The sequence below is a fragment of the Myotis daubentonii genome, chromosome 5, assembly GCF_963259705.1.
Source record: "Myotis daubentonii chromosome 5, mMyoDau2.1, whole genome shotgun sequence".
In the NCBI taxonomy this organism is placed as follows: Eukaryota; Metazoa; Chordata; class Mammalia; order Chiroptera; family Vespertilionidae; genus Myotis; species Myotis daubentonii.
In genome coordinates, this window is record NC_081844.1 from 62929992 (window position 1) to 62947535 (window position 17544).

Below are 17544 nucleotides of genomic sequence, written 5' to 3' on the forward strand. Positions count from 1 at the left end.
AATATGATACTATATAGAGAGAACTATACAGATTCCACCAAAAGCCACTAGACCTGATAACTGAATTCGGTAAGGTAGCAGGATACAAAATAAATATTCAGAAATCAGTTGCATTCTTATCTACACACTAGAGCCCGGTGCACAAAATTCGTGCACAGGTGGGGGGGGTGGTCCCCTCAGCCCTGCTTGCACCTCTCTATTTCAGGAACCCCTGGAGGATGTCCAACAGTCGTCCCTCTCGCAATCTGGGACTGCTAACTCCTAAATGCTCACCTGCCTGACTGCCTGGTCACCCCTAACTGCCCTCCCCTGCCGACCTGGTCGCCCCTAACCGCCTTTGCCTCAGCCCCCACCAACATGGCTTTGTGCAGAAGATGCCCAGTCTAATTAGCATATTACCCTTTTATTAGTATAGACTAGAGGCCCGGTGCACAAATTCATGCACCAGTAGGGTCCCTTGGTCTGGCCTGTGCCTTCTCACAATATGGGACCCCTCGGGGATGTCGGATAGCCGGTTTCAGCCTGATCCCCGCAGGCCCAATCCAGACAAGAGGAAGCCCCATACTGTGCATTGAGCGTCTGTCCCCTGATGGTCAGTGCGTGTCATAGCGACCAGTCAACCAGTCGTTCAGTTGTTTAGGCTTTTATATATCCTATCTAATAAAGAGGAAATATGCTAATTGACCCTCATGCTGTCACAAAGATGGCGGTGCCCACAGCCAATAAGGAGGGAATATGCTAATTGGCTGCCCCAATCTCAAAGATGGTGGCGTCCACAGCCAATGAGGGAATATGCCAATTTACTGCCCCGCCCTCAAAGATGGCAGCACCCACAGCCACAAGATGGCAGTGCCCAGTCCCCTCAGCCCCACCAGGATGGCAGGCATGCTCCTGCCTCCGGAGTCCCCCATCCTCTCAACCCTCCAGCCATCCAGGGCTGGCCCGAGGCACAGGCAAGCCTCGGATGGCGGCTACCCAGCCACCCAGGACCAGCCGAGGCTTGCGCTGCTGGCAGTGGCAGTAGCAAAGGTGTGATGGAGCGTCGCCTTCCCCTGATGACCGGGTTGCCTCCCGCCCCTGAGGGCTCCCAAACTGTGAGAGGGGGCAGGCCGGGCTGAGGGAAGCCCCCTTCAGTGCATTAGTTTTCATGCACTGGGCCTCTTGTATAAATATAAAATGCTAAGTGACCAACAGTACATACGTACGGCCAGTACATATGACGCACACTGACAATTTAAAAATAAATGTTGCTAAAACCGGTTTGGCTCAGTGGATAGAGCGTTGGCCTGCAGACTGAAAGGTCCCGGGTTCGATTCCGGTCAAGGGCATGTACCTGGGTTGTGGGCACATCCCCAGTGGGAGATGTGCAGGAGGCAGCTGATTGATGTTTCTCTCTCATCGAAGTTTCTAACGCTCTATCTCTCTCCCTTCCTCTCTGTAAAAAAAATCAATAAAAAAATATATTAAAAAAAATAAAAGTAAATGTTGATTCTCACATGCACAATACATGCAAAGCTCTCGCTGGCGCCAATCACACACGTGTATTTCGACCTGTCATTGTTGATCGTGAATTTGGTTATTTTTGTTGACATTCAACGTGAACCACTTTGCGATTTACTCACTGACTGTCTGGCCAACCGAACAACCAGTACATATGACGTGCACTAGCATCCTCCTATATAATAAAAGGGTAATATGCAAATCGGCCGGTCGCTCGGATGTGCACTGACCACCAGGGGGCAGACTCTCAACCCAGGAGCTGCCCCTGGTGGACAGTGCACTCCCACGGGGGAGGGGTGGGGGGGGGCGCCGCTCAGTCAGAAGGCTGGCTTACAGCTGGTATGCACAGCAGCAGTGGTGGGAGCCTCTCCTGCCTCTGCAGCAGCGGTAAGGATATCTGACTGATGACTTAGGCCCTTGGGGAGCAGGCCTAAGTCATCAGTTGGACATCACCCGAGGACTCCTGGACAGCAAGAAGGTACGGGCCGGGCTGAGGAACCCGCCCCACAAGTGCACAAAATTCATGCACCCAGGCCTATACTTACTCATGCATGCATGATACATATAAAGCTCTCACTGGTGCCAATCGCACACATTTTAATTTTATAATACTACTAGAGGCCCAGTGTACGAAATTAGTGGACGAGGGAGGGGAAGTCCCTCAGCCTGGCCTGTATCCTCTCACAATCTGGGACCCCTCGGACGATGTCTGACTGCTTGGCTTAGGACCGATCGGACTGTTCACCTGCCTGCCAGCCTGCCTGATCACCCCAACCACTCTGCCTGCCTGCCTCATCACCCCTAACCGCTTCTGCCTGCCTGCCTCATCGCCCCTAACCACTCACCTGCCTGCCTGATCTCCCCTAACCACTCTGCCTGCCTGATCGCCCCTAACTGTCTGCCTACCTGCCTGATCGCCCCTAAACACTCACCTGCCTGCCTGATCACCCCTAACTACTCACCTGACTGCCTCTGCCCTCAACCCGGCCTGCACCCTCTCCAATCCGGCACACCTCAAGGGATATCCAACTGCCTGCAGGATTGGGCCTAAACCGGAGGATTGGGCCTAAACCGGCAGTTGGACACCCCTCTTGCAATACAGGACCGCTGGCTCCTAACTGCTCACCTGCCTGCCTGATGCCGCTGTTCCCCAGCCTGCATGATCACCTCAAACCTCTCTGCCTGCTGGCCAGGTCATCCCTAACTGCCCTCCCCTGCTGGCCTGGTCTCCCCTAACTGCCCTCCCCTGCTGGCCTGATCCCCCTAACTGCTCTCCCCTGCCAACCTGATCCCCCTAACTCAGTGATAGCGAACCTATGACACGCGTGTCAGAGGTGACACCCGAAATCATTTTTTTGGTTGATTTATCTTTGTTAAATGGCATTTAAATCTATAAAATAAATATCAAAAATATAAGTCTTTGTTTTACTATGGTTGCAAATATCAAAAAAATTCTGTATGTGACATGGCACCAGAGTTAAGTTAGGGTTTTTCAAAATGCTGGCACGCCGAGCTCAAAAGGTTCGCCATCACTGCCCTAACTGCTCTCCTCTGCCAGCCTGATCCCCCTAACTGCTCTCCCCTGCCGGCCTGATTGCCCCTAACTGCTTGTCTCAGCCCCGCCACCATGGCTTTGTCCAGAAGGATGTCCAGAAGGACGTCCGGTCTAATTAGCATATTACCCTTTTATTAATATATTAGATATTATATATACTATTTTGACATATAATTTTTTGCAGTAACGTAATTATCACATGAATCTTTCTTCTAATTAATTCCCTTTCAATGTGCACGAATCCATGCACCGGGCACTAGTGCTCCAATAATAAACTATAAGACAGGGAAACTAAGAAAACAATCCCATTTACAAGTACATCCATAAAAACCCCTCCAAAAAAACGGGAACAAATTTAAGCAAGGATGTGAAAAACCTATATTCGGAAAATAACCAGACACTGAAGAAGATGCAAACAAGTGGAAGCATATACCATGTTCATGAATTGGAATAATTAACATAATTAAAATGTCCATACTACCCAAGGCAATCTATAGATTTAACACAATTTCTATCACGATACCAATGGTGTATTTCACAAAACTAGAACAAATATTCGAAATATTTATGTGGAACCACAAAAGAACTCAAATAGCCACGGTACTCTTGCAAAAGAAAAAAAAAGAACAACAACAACAAAGTTGGAGGAGTCACACTACCTAATATCAAACTATACAGCAAGGCCATCCTAATAAAAGAGTAAGATGCAAATTAACCATCACTTTGCAATAAAGATGGTGGCACCCACAGCCAATAAGGAGACAGGGAAAAAATGCAAATTGACGTGACAAAGATGGCGGCGCTGGCCGTGGGAAGCCAAGCTGGCTGAAGAGTGGGCGCAGGAGGCTTGGCTTCCTTGGTTGCCCTAGCTGGCTCCATGGCTGCCACCCAGACAAAGCCATAGTGGCAGGGCCAAGGTGGTTAGGGGCTATCAGGCCAGGAGGGGAGGGCAGTTGGGGGTGATCAGGCCGACAGGGGGGGCAAGTTGGGGGTGAGCAGGCCAGCAGGGGGTGGGGGAAGTTAGGGGTGAGCAGGCCAGCAGGGGGTGGGGGGGTCAGTTGGGAGCAATCAGGCTGGCTGAGGGGGCAGTAGGGGGCAAGCAGGCTGGCAGGGGGGTGGCAGTAGGCAGCGAGCAGGTCAGCGGGGGGCGGGGGGGGCAGTTGGGGGTGAGAAGTCCGGTGGGGGGGGGGGGCAGTTGGTGGTTAGGCAGGCTGGCAGGCAGAGTGGTTAGGGGCGACCAGGCAGGCAGGCAGGTGAGCGGTTAGAGCCAGCAGTCCCAGATTGCAAGAAGGATGACCAACTGCCAGTTCCACAGGGATCGGGATTAAACCGGCAGATTAACATCCCCCAAGGGGTCCCAGATTGGAGAGGGTGCAGGCTGGGCTGAGGGGCAACCCACCCCATGCATGAATTTTGTGCACTGGGCCACTAGTAATAATTAAAGCATCATGGCACTGCCCTAGCTGGTTTGGCTCAGTAGACAGAGTGTCGGCCTACAGTCTGAAGGGTCCTGGGTTCGATTCCAGTCAAGGGCACGTACGCGGGTTCTGGGCCCAATCCCCAGTGGGGACATGCACGAGGCAGCTGATCAATGATTCTCTCTCATCATTGATGTTTCTCTCTCACTTTCCCTCTCCCTTCCTCTCTGAAATCAATAAAAATTTATTTAAAAAAAAACAAAACATCATGGTACTGGCATAAAAAGAGACATAGATCAATGGAACAGAATAGAAAGCCCAGAATCAATAGAATAGAAAGAACAGAATAAACCCTCGCCTTTATGGTCAATTAATATTTGACAAAGGAGGCAATAACATACAATGGGATAGAGACTGTCTATTCAGCCCTAGCCAGTTTAGCTCAGTGGATAGCGTCGGCCTTTGGACCAAAGGGTCCCAGTTCGTTTCCAGTCAAGGGCACATGCCTGAGATGCATGGTTGAACCCCAGTGTGGAGCATGCAGGAGGCACCCAATCAATGATTTTCTCTCATCATTGATGTTTCTGTCTTCTCTTTCCTTCCCTCTCTGAAATCAAAAATAAAAAACACTTAAAAAGAAAAAAGTCTATTCAATAAGTGGTGCTGGGGAAAATTGGACAGGTGCAAAAAAATGAAAGCTCTGGTTCTGGCCAGTGTAGCTCAGTGAGTAAGAGGGTCAGTCCAAGCACTGAAGGGTCATGGGTTCAATTCCCGTCATGGGTCTGTACCTGGGTTGGAAGTTCAATCCCTGGTCCCAAGAAGGAGCGGGTGCAGGAGGCAACCAATCGATGTGTCTCTCACATCAATGTTTCTCTCTCCCTTTCTTCCTCCCCATCCTCCCTTCTATGCTCTCTGAAAAAAAATCGATAGAAAAAAATATCCTCAGGTAAGGATTAACAAAACAAAAACAGCAACAACAAAAATGAAGCCCTGGCTGGGTAGCTCAGTTGTTAGAGCACCATTCCAATACACCAAGGTTTTGGGTTTGATCTCTGGTTAAGGGCACATTCAAGAAGCAACCAATGAATACATTAAAAAGTAGGACAGCCAAAACCGGTTTGGCTCAGTGGATAGAGCATCAGCCTGCGGACTGAAGGGTCCCAGGTTCGATTCCGGTCAAGGGCATGTACCTCGGTTGCGGGCACATCCCCAGTAGGGAGTGTGCAGGAGGCAGCTGATCGATGTTTCTCTCTCATCGATGTTTCTAATTCTCTATCTCTCTCCCTTCCTCTCTGTAAAAAATCAATAATAATAAAAAAAAAAAGTGGGACAACAAATCCACGTCTCTCTTTCTCAAAACCAGTAAATATAGTTTTTAAAAATATTTTATTGATTTCAGAGAGGAATGGAGAGGGAGAGAGAGACATAAACATCAAGGATGAGAGTATCATTGATTGGCTGCCTCCTCTGCCCCACACTGTGATCCCAGTCCTGTGCCCTGACCAGGAATCAAATCATGACCTCCTGGTTCATAGGTCAATGCTCAACCACTGAGCCACATCAGCTGGGCTCGGTAAATATAATTTTTTTAAAAAATTTTAAATGAAGACTTGTACTAGGAAAACTACAAGGCGTTGAAAAGAGATAGAGGAAGATATAAACAAGTGGAAGAATATATTGTGTTCAGAGACTGGTAGAATTAACATCATTAAAATGTCCATACTACCCAAAGCAATCTATAGATTCAATACAATCGCTATTAAAATACCAATGGCATTATTTCACAGATCTGGAACAAATACTCCAAAAAATTTATATGGAAGCAAAAAAGACCCTGAATAGCTGCAGCTATCTTAAGAAAGAAGAACAAAGTTGGAGGGATCACAATGCCAGACAGTAAGTTATACTACAAAGCCACTGTAATCAAAACAGCCTGATATTGGCACAACAACAGGCATATATAGATCAATGGAACAGAACAGAGAACCCAGAAATCGACCCAAGCCATTATGCTCTGCCAGGAGCCGGTCCATCCTTGCTGTTTCAAGGGACCTGGCATATATGGCATACTGTTCTTAATATGTTTGCTCACCTGCCGGGAGCCGGTCCATCCTTGCTGTTTCAAGGGACCTGGCATATATGGCATACGGTTCTTAATATGTTTGCTCACCTTCTTGGCGCTGTGTTTTAACCAAAGTCACCTCTCCGAGAAAGGTTGAATCCCCAGGTAGGGATTTTCCCCTGAAGTTAGGGAGGGAATAAAACCCCTCAACTAAATGCCAGGCGGGTAATTAATCCCTTTAACTACGAACAATCATGCTTAAACTACATAATCTTTTCTCCCTGGAATGGAGATAAGAAACGCCCTAACCTTTGTAATAGAGATTGATAGGATTGAATCAACTGGTATAAATACAGTTGTAACAAGACAGAAACACTCAGAATCAAGAACACAGGGCTTGGAAGACAGGACCAAGAGAGACAGAGCCTAGGCACAGAACCTACACAGAACGTTCTCTAGAGACAGAAGAACTTCGCTGGAGAGAACATGGCAAAAGATCCTGGACTGAACCTGACTACAGAAATTGGCAAGAGAACCTGACTAGAACCTGGTGACCGAACCTGGCTAGAGATCCTAGACAGAACTTGGCTGGAGAACTGGCTACAGAACCTGGCTGGAGATCCTGACAAGAGAACCCGGCTATGATGATCACCTGAACACTGCCTCTGTGTCATTCCTTCTTCACCGACTCCGTCCACACCTTTGGGGACCCCTGGACCTGCTGGGGCTGGACCCCAGCACTCACCTTCTTGGCACTATGTGTTTTAACCAAGGTCACCTCTCTGAGAAAGGTTGTTTCCCCAGATAGGGATTTTCCCCTGAAGTTAGGGAGGGAATAAACCCTCTTAACTAAGTGCCAGGCGGGTAATTAATCACTTTAACTACGAACAATCATGCTTAAGCTACATAATCTTTACTCCCTGGAATGGAGATAAGAAACGCCCTAACCTTTGGAATAGAGATTGATAGGATTGGAATCAACTGGTATAAATACAGATGTAACAAGACAACAGGACACAGAACCTAGAGACAGAAGAACTTCACTGGCGAGAACATGGCAAAAGATCCTGGACAGAAACTGGACACAGAACCTAGAGACAGAACCTAGTGAGAGAACATGGCAAAAGATCCTGGACAGAAACTGGACACAGAACCTAGAGACAGAACCTAGTGAGAGAACATGGCAAAAGATCCTGGACAGAAACTGGACACAGAACCTAGAGACAGAACCTAGAGATAGAACCTGGCTACAGAACCTGGATAGAACATGGCAAGAGAACCTGACTAGAACCTGGTGACTGAACCTGGCTGGAGAACCTAGCAAGAGAACATGGACACAGAACCTGGCTGGAGATCCTAACCAGAACTTCGCTGGAGATCCTGAACAGAACTTAGTTGGAGAACCTAGACAGAACCTGGCTGAAGAACCCAGCTACAGAACCTGGCAACCGAACCTGGCTGGAGAACCTACAGAACCTGGCAATAGAACCAGGCAAGAGAACCCAACCATGCTGATCAACTGAACGCTGCCTCTGTGTCATTCCTTCTTCGCCGACTCCGTCCACACCTTTGAGGAACCCCTGGACCCGCTGGGGTTGGACCCCGGCAATGCTCAATTAATATTTGACAAAGGAGGCAAGAGCATACAATGGAGTAAAAAAAAGTCTCTTCAATAAATGGCCCTGGGAAAATTGGACAAGTACATACAATAAAAAATAAATAAAAAATAAACCACCAATTTACACCATACACAAGAATAAACTCAAAATGGATAAAAGTCATGAAACCATAAAAATCTTAGAAGAAACCATAGGCAGCAAAATCTCAGACATCTCTCATAGCAAATAAACAAACAGAACTACATAAAAATAAAAAGCTTCTGCACAGCAAAAAAAAAACCATCAACATAATGAAAAGGGAGCCCACTGTATGAGAACATATTTGGCAATAATACATGTGATAAAGGGTTAATATCCAAAATATGTAAGGAACTCATACAACTTAACAAAAGGAAGATGAGCAAAGGACCTAAATAGACATTTCTCCAAAGCGGACATACAGATGGTCAAGAGACATATGAAAAAATGCCCAGTCACTAATCATCAGACAGATGCAAATTAAAATGACAATGAGGTATCACCTCATACCTGTCAGAATAGATACCATCAACAAATCAACAAATGACAAGTGTTGGTGAGGATGTGGAGAAAAGGGAACCCTACCTAGTACACTGCTGTTGGGGGTGCAGAGTGATGCAGCCATTATGGAAAACTGTGAAGTTTCCTCAAAAAATTAAATATGGAACTGCCATTTGATCCAGTGACCCCACTTGTAGGGATACATTCTAAGAAACCCAAAATACCAATTAGAAAGAATGTTTGCACCCCTATGTACATTTCAGCGTTATGTACAATAGCCAAGATTTCGAAGCAGCCCAAGAGTCCATCACTGAATGAATAGATTAAAAAAAACTGGTACATTTACACCAGGGAATATTATGCAGCAGTAAAAAACAAGTATCTCTTACCCTCTGAGACAGCAAACAAGGATCTGGAGAGTATTATGCTAAGCGAAATAAGTCAGTCAGAGAAAGAGAAGTATCCCATGATTTCACTTACTAGTATATGTTGAATCTAATGAACAAAAGAACAAACAAAATAGAAACAGATCATAGCTACAGAGAACAGACTGACAGCTGTCAGAGGTAAGAGGGATTGGGGGGCTTGGTGAAAAAGGCAAAGGGATTAAGAAAAAAAAACCCACAAACCTCATAAACAACAGTATGGTGATTACTAGAGGGAAAGAGGGGTAGGGTGAGGTATGAGAGGATAAAGGAAAGATAAATGACTTGGGGTGGTGAACACACAATACAATATACAGATGATGTATTACAGAATTGCACACTGAAACCTATGTAATTTTAGTAACCAACTAGGGGCCCGGTGCACGAAATTCGTGCACTAGGTGTGTGTGGGGAGGGGAGTGTCCCTCAGCCCAGCCTGCCCCCTCTCACATACTGGGAGCCCTCAGGCGTTGACCCCCATCACCCTCCAATCGCAGGATCAGCCCCTTGCCCAGGCCTGATGCCTTGGCCAGAGGCGTAGACCCCCATCACCCTCCGTTCGCCTGATCGGCCCCTTGCCCAGGCCTGACGCCTCTGCCAGAGGTGTCAGGCTTGGTCAGGGGACCCCCATCTCCCTCTGATCGCTTGCTCCACCCCCCGCCCAAGCCTGACGCCTCTGACCCAGGCTTCAGGCCTGGGCAAGGGGACCATCATATCCCCCCAATCCCCGGTTCCGCCCCCCACCCAGGCCTGATGCCTCGGCCAGAGGAGTTGACCCTCATCACCCTCCGATCACCAATCACCTGATCGGCCCCTTGACCAGGCCTGAGGCCTCCGGCAGAGGTGTCCGGCCCGGGCAGCGGGGACTCGCAGCTGCAGCGGCCCCATGATCGCGGGCTCCGCTTTAGGCCCAGGCAAGGGACCCCTAGCTCCCGGGACTGCCAGCTTTGACTGTGCCCAGCTCCCATCGCTGGCTCCACCCCTACTTCCTGCTATCACTGGCCAGGGTGGCAAAGGCGCCTGATTCTCCGATCATGGCTGGGGGGCAGGGCAAAGGCGGCCCCGGGGCCGCCTTTGCCCTGCCCCCCAGCTCTTAGCTCCCCCCTGGGTTTCCGATCACTGTCAGTGGCAGGGGGCTTCTTCCTGCTTTCCCTTTCGCCTCCCTGCATTGTGCCTACATATGCAAATTAACCGCCATCTTGTTGGCAGTTAACTGCCAATCTTAGTTGGCAGTTAACTGCCAATCATAGTTGGCAGTTAATTTGCATATAGCCCTGATTAGCCAATGAAAAGGGTATCGTCCTACGCCAATTACCATTTTTCTCTTTTATTAGATAGGATGTCACCCCAGTAAATTCAATTAAAAAAAATAAGATTACAATTTCCCCAGTAGGTTTTAGTAGAAATTTCAAACTATATCAACTGAAAATCTGTTCCTATTTTATTTATTTATTTAAAATATAATTTTATTGATTTGAGAGAGGAAGGGAGAGGGATAGAAACATCAATGATGAGAGAGAATCATTGTTTGTCTGCCTCTTGCACGTCCCCTACTGGGGATCGAACCCACAACCTGGGCATGTGTCCTTGACCAGAATCAAACCCAGGACCCCTCAGTCTGCAAGTCGACGCTCTATCCACTAAGCTGAACCAGCTAGGGCTGTTCCGATTTTATTAACCAAAGAAAATCTCAGTGGAATAGAGCATATGTCAAGAACAAAAAATTAACCTCTCATTCATTTATTTCTACGGTAGAATTTTTATTTTACTTTAAAATAGCCAAAAAAAGATTGCTTTTATTAAATTGAAATTTTAAGAAATTATTTTAATTACAAATTAAGTAGTGAACAATATAATTCATAGCTTACCTAAGAGGACAATCCATATGCAACAAGTTAAACTGGTGTTTTTTTTAAAGTTACAACTTAAATATAGCTTTGTACAGCATGCATCACAAAACAGTACAGATATACCAGGGAAATTCCTAAAAGTCAAGAATACAATCACAGCATAAAATTCCCTCCTCTCCACATCCTAATTCTTATACTAAGAACCACCACTCTTTAAACTTCTTCACTTGCTCTTCTGCCATCAGCACTGGCAAATGACATTCTTCTCAAAACAATTTTCACTAAGAATTTGAAGTTTTTCTTTTTTCAATATGGTTACTGCCTATGAATAGGCAGCAAAGTTGTATGTATTTAGAAGTGAACACTGACGGTTGGCTAGGCTCACTGATGGTTAAAAGGCTTGCTCTGACACTCCAGCTTCCAGCATACCTTTCCAAATTCCAAGAATTCAACTTGGTTATTTAATTTCCTGAAAATAACTCACAAAGGAATTCTAAACTAAAAAAAAAAAAAAAATTTCCCCTTCTAACATTTTATATTCATAAGAGCATATGCAGAGGTCCTCACCCCTGTGTCAGAATCAGTTGTATAGCTTTATGAAACTACAGATGACTGAGCCTTACTATGATTCAGCAAGCTCCTCACATCATTTAATCCAGATGTCATTTTTTTTCCAATGCTTAAAAAAAAAAAAAATCAAATTTTCTCTTATGCTCTTGTGATGGGACAAGGGCCATGTAAACAAATACTATGATTCATTCATAAATGAAACATCCAAGTTCTTACCAGGTAATACAGGTTCTGCCTGATGTCCTACAATTACCTCATATAGTAATGTATTCTACAAAGCCAAGGCTCAGCTTAACTACCTTCTACAAAAATCTCTGTGCAAGCACACAATCCAAAGCTCTTTCTTTCTTGCCCTGTAGTCATTGATTTAAAACTCATTTCATGTAACAAATATTTCTTAAATATCTATATTGGTACATTATTCTAACGAGTAGAGCAATGAACAGAACAAAGTCTCTATCCTCATAAAACCTACATTTTAATTGTGCAAGGCATGTGGTAAATAACTTGTCAGCAAAAAAAAGCAAGAAAGAAAATAAGGTTGACTGAGGAGGACTTCTCCTGGTCAAGGAAGGCCTCTATATAACATTTAGATGACATCTGAGCAGAATTCCAAAAGAAATAAGAGAAAAAATGAGCCATGCAAATATTGAGGAGAAAAAATTTTGAACAAACAGCCCTTTGCATGTGATCCCTTATATGACCTAGTCTTTTATGTCCAAAAACACTTTTATGAACAAAGATATATTTAAGTCAATGCTCTGAAAGAACTACATTATCAGAAGCAGAATTATTAAAAGGAGTAAGAATGCAGACTAAGCAAAGAAATCCCTTCAGTTAAGCCCAGTTGGCCAGTAGCTTTCCAGCCCTGCAATCGTACAGGGCACCATGTCTACTTCTGTGGGTACTGTCTTTTAACTGTCCAAAATGATAACCCTTCACATGTGGCTATTTGAATTTAAATTCATTAAAATTAAAAATTCATGCCCTGACCGGTTTGGCTCAGTGGATAGAGCGTCGGCCTGCGGACTGAAGGGTCCCGGGTTCGATTCCAGTCAAGGGCATGTACGTTGGTTTTGAGCACATCCCCGGTGGGGGGTGCAGGAGGCAGCTGATTGATGTTTCTCTCTCATCGATGTTTCTAACTCTCTATCCCTCTCCCTTCCTCTCTGTAAAAAATCAATAAAATATATTTTTAAATAAACCAAAAAAAAACCTTAAAAAAAATTAAAAATTCAGTTCCTCAATCCCATTAGCCATATTTCAAGTGTACAACAGCCACATGTAGCTAATGGTTCTATGTCTAGCATTTCCATCTCCACAGAAAGTTGTATTCTATAGTACAAATTGTAAGTTTTCAGTAAATCACAAATATTATCACTATGCTAACTTCTCTTACCACTTTTCTAAGAAGAAAAATTCTGTCCTTCAGACTTTTAACTAACACCATAAATCATTCAGGCAAAAATCCAAAAATAGATTAACGATGTACAATATTTTAAGTACTCCTAAGTTAGATGTTTTTTCTTACAACTCATATTAACATAGAGAGAAGAGAGAAGAAAGCAGCAACAGTCACCAACCTAGCAACACTTGACTGCAAGGCAACAGAGTATGTCCAACTTTTCCAAGTGGGCTAAATCTACAAAAGTGTGGATTTTGTTTTACCCTGACAACCTCATTTCTCTTTCCATTCACCTATATCCTAAGAAAGTGGTGAAAAATAGCATCAGGAGTATGCAAAGCCATCATTTTTTAATGACTTAGTTTTTCACATTGTTACAATAGAGTGTAATTACAACAACAAAAAACACTTCTGGCAAAAACAAATATCTCTTCTTTAAACTAAACTCCTACATAATATATAGCACATTAAACTCATATTCCCACCCTTTCATTAGACAAATTATATACAAGACACTTTTTGCAGAAATTATGACCAATTTATGACAATGTTTTATAGTCAGAAAACAGTAATGTGGGAAAAAAGATGGACCAAATATGCAACAAAATTAAATTTTAGATATCAAGTCGACTAAAACAAGGCAGGCAAATCCACTACAAAAAAGCTGAAATTTTTTGTAAACTGATGTGTAAACCAGGTTTCCTTTGACAAATTAAGGCAAACACATACTTTATTTTGAAATTGTAAAACACAAATTAATTTCATTTCCTACACACTTTACTACAAATAAGTATGGTACAACTAAGAAAGTAGTAGCTCAAAAGCTGAATGCCACTGGAATGATTTAAGTTACTAACCTAAGCACCACTTGATTACAAGGCATTAGAGTATGCCCAACTTTTCCTTTATCTTACTTGGGGGGAAAACTTACAGTCAAAAGAGCTAACTACAACTGAGGAAGCAGAAACAATTTTGAAAAAACAAATACTAATTATACTTTTAGTTAGTAATATTTTCATTATTCCAATGTAAGAGAATAAGGACATTATGTCCCCTTTTCTTTCAGTTAGTGATTTTCAATTTTCTTCTGCATGTACCTATCCAAAAAATCCTTTAGCAATTTAACTTTAGCAATGAACTTAAATGTTCACTCCACTATCACCACCAAAAAAAACTGTTTGATGCTTAATCAAAAATTGTTATCCTGCCGAAACCGGTTTGGCTCAGTGGATAGAGCGTCGGCCTGTGGACTAAAAGGTCCCAGGTTCGATTCCGGTCAAGGGCATGTACCTGGGTTGCGGGCATATCCCCAGTGGGAGATGTGCAGGAGGCAGCTGATCGATGTTTCTCTCTCATCGATGTTTCTAACTCTCTATCTCTCTCCCTTCCTCTCTGTAAAAAATCAATAAAATATATTTAAAAAAATAAATAAATAAAAATAAAATGAATTAAAAAAAATTGTTATCCTATGGAATAATTAAACTGTGGTACATCCATATCACAAAATTCGTCAGCAATAACAAGGAACAACTATTGATACACCCAACAACTTGGATGAATCTTTTATGTTGCATAAAAAGGGCCAATCCTAAAAGTTATGTACAGTACTTTTTAGTAAACATTCTTGAAATGCCAAAACTATAGAAAGATTAGTAGTGGTTGCCAGAGTTTGGGGGGTAGAGAGGATGGGAGGGAAGGAGGTGTGGTTCTAATGGAACTGTTCTGTATATTGACTGTTGTGATAGTTATATAATCTACACGTGATAAGATTGCACAGAACTAAATACACAAATCAGTACAAGTAAAATAGAAAAATATGAATAAGTGGTAGATTATATCAGTGTTATGATACTGAACTACAGTTTTACAAGGCATTAGCATTAGGGAAACGAGGTAATGGGTACAAGGCATCTCAACGTATTATTTGCTAAAACTACATGTGACCCTGAAGTTTGATTTTTTTTTTTTTAAGTGCTACCCCTACCAATTGGGAGAAACTGAATATGAACTGGGTATTAGACAATATTAGGGAATGATTGATAATTTATAATGGTATTATGGTTTTATAGAACAATGGCCTTATTCTTAGGAGATGCTTGCTGAAGCATTTAGGAATGAACTATTATGTCTGCAACTTACTTTTAACTCTTGTAAGTATGGGGAGCGAGATAACAAATATAGCAAAGTATTAAATCTATGTAAAGGGTTTATAAGTGCTCCTTGTATTCTTCTCTCAACTTTTCAGCTTGAATTTTCAAAATAAAGAATTGTGGGAGATTAAAGACAATTTGCTCATCTAAAACTGTGTTATAGTCAAACCTACAAACCAATTATTCTTTTAAAAGGTTTAAAAATAAATAAATTGTTCTGGCAAAACTATATTATAGTCCCACTGACACTCCAATTCGTCCTAAAACAAAACAAAAATAGCAATAAGAATTTCAAGGAAACTAAGAGTTACATGTTACATGGTATTGGATATGACTTTCTGATGTTTTTCAACATGCATCGACTAAATGTGTGTACTACATATGAATATTTTTGCAAAATCAAAGTCATTTCAACATGGAATTCTCTTTCTTATTTCTAGAAAAACTGGATCCCCAGAGTTGTTCTACTTTTCAAACAAGTGAAATAAACTTAAACTGCAAGAGAGAAAGCAAACGCTTTCATACACACACCCCAAACTTTAAAGTCTTTAGTTTGGCAAATACAGTTAATCCTTTCACAAAGAAATGTTTGCATGAAAGGGGCAACCCACACATAAATGCCAAACAAACAAAAAAATGTGCTATAATGTTGTTAATTATAGCGCCAAGGCGACAAAACATATTTTACAGGGTAAACAGTCCCTCCAAACATCATTGCACTTATGACAATGAAGAAAGAAAAAAAAGCCAACTGCACACATTCGAAATGTAGAGAATAAGTGGGTTTGAGCCAATGTCAAAGGATCCATCTCAAAAGTTCGTATATTCTCTGTTGCTAAATTTTTCCACTGGTGTTAATGCGCTTCAGTGTCGGCGAAAATCCTGGTCTAGGACGCCCCAACCGAAAGCCTGTAACTTTTCACTTCCGACCGGCCGCCCCCACGCAGTGCGCCCCACCTCCCGAAGAGAGGGATGGGGTGGGGCTGTTTCCCGCTCAGAAACCAAGAAATAAATGTCCCGTCCCTGAGAGAGAGAGAGAGAGAGCGAGCGAGAGCGAGCGAGAGCGAGCGAGAGAGAGAGAGAGACCAAGATGCTGAAGACCCAAGTATGCCACTACCCAAGAGGAAGTCGTCGTCGAAAAGCTTCCTTTTCTCCTCTAAACTCCTTCCTCCCTTCCAGCCTCTCAGGTCCCGAAGCGAATCGGGGCCGGGCGGGGACAGGTGGGTCCCGAGAGGCGAGGAGGAGGGAGGGACCGCCGCCGCAGGGAGAGCCGCGCTCGGGCAATGAATGAGCCGCCCCGCGTCCGTCCCACCTGTTCCTCCCCAGGGTACCGCCCCGGCCGGCCGGCAGGGCTCCGGCACAGCCCAGGCCGCGGCTCCGGCCCCTGGTGCCGGCTAACCTCCTCCAGGCCCTATCTCTCCTCCCGTCGCTCAGGGAGGGATGTGGACACCGGCAAACGAGAAGCGGGGAGGACAGGGCCTAGTCAGGGACCACGGCCTCTGAAGCGAGGGGACCGGAGGAGGAAGCCGCGGGTCCCCGGCGCACGGGCCGAAGCGGGAGCCAGAGGGAGGGGGCGACAGAGTTCATTCCGCCACCAGACGACAAGTAACGAAGGCGGGGTCCCGGGCGAGGGTGGCTCGGAGCCCGTCGGGCCGAGGTTACGGGTGACAGGCCCGGGGACCGGCTGGATCTTGCCCACGGCTGACCCGGAGCCTCACACTTACCAAGATCCGCTTGAAGAGCGCGTTCTCCTTGGGCGGGAGGCTCACGGCCGGCATCGTTCCGGCTCCTCCCGCTGCTCCCGCCACCGCCCGGCTCGGTCAGTGTGTTTGTCCGACCGCCGCCGTTCCCTGGCGGCTTCAGCCCTGAACGCCCCGATCCACCGCCGCGACTGGGCCTCGGGTGTCACCGCGTCGCCCAGCCGCGACACCCCTTCCCCCTTCGTTGTCTTTTTCCCTTTCTCACTTTACGCGGCCGCCGCTTCCCCCCCACCCACCACGGGTCTCCGTCGGCGGTTCACGTGGTAACTGAACGGACCGACAGAGGCAGCCAAAATGGCGGACGCGAAGGGCTTTCCCACCCGGGTCATGCCGCCGAGCGCGCAGGCGCGATGACCTCCTTTCCCCACCTCCTCTGCCCCGGAGCTTGCTGGGAAACCTGGAGGCCGGCCCAGGGGCCAGGGCAGAGAGGGTCGCAGAGGCCCCGCCCACCCGTTCGCCGCTGAGAATCGCGGAGGCACCGAGGGAGCGCGGACTGTGTCGGCCTCTCTGGCTCCGACCGCCTCTGCGTTAAAAACAGCAGCCTTCCTACTGCTACGCTGGCCTTTCATTCATTGGATCGACTCTCCCAGACTGATCGCAGCTTGAGCGTGAAGTGCTTAAATGCAGGCGTTCAAGAAGCGCTGTGTTTGATCCTGGACAAAGTGCCGAATTCAGTAGCAGAGGCGGAGAGAAAAAAGCTTCACGCCAGTG

At 45.4% G+C, this 17544-nt stretch overlaps 1 protein-coding gene across 4 annotated transcripts in view; it reads right to left on the reverse strand.

Moving 5' to 3' along the window:
* Positions 1 to 17121, reverse strand: part of NAA15 (N-alpha-acetyltransferase 15, NatA auxiliary subunit) — a 75946-nt gene extending 58825 nt beyond the window's left edge. Inside the window, exon 1 of one of the 4 annotated variants that reach the window (XM_059697991.1) lies at positions 16798 to 17117. In XM_059697991.1, the coding sequence (XP_059553974.1) occupies positions 16798 to 16851 (54 nt within the window). In that variant the 5' untranslated portion in view covers positions 16852 to 17117. Of the gene's footprint in view, positions 1 to 16797 lie in introns of all 4 variants that reach the window. The other 3 variants (XM_059697990.1, XM_059697992.1, XM_059697993.1) reach the window with 3 other exon arrangements.
* Between the last annotated feature and the right edge of the window lie 423 nt (positions 17122 to 17544).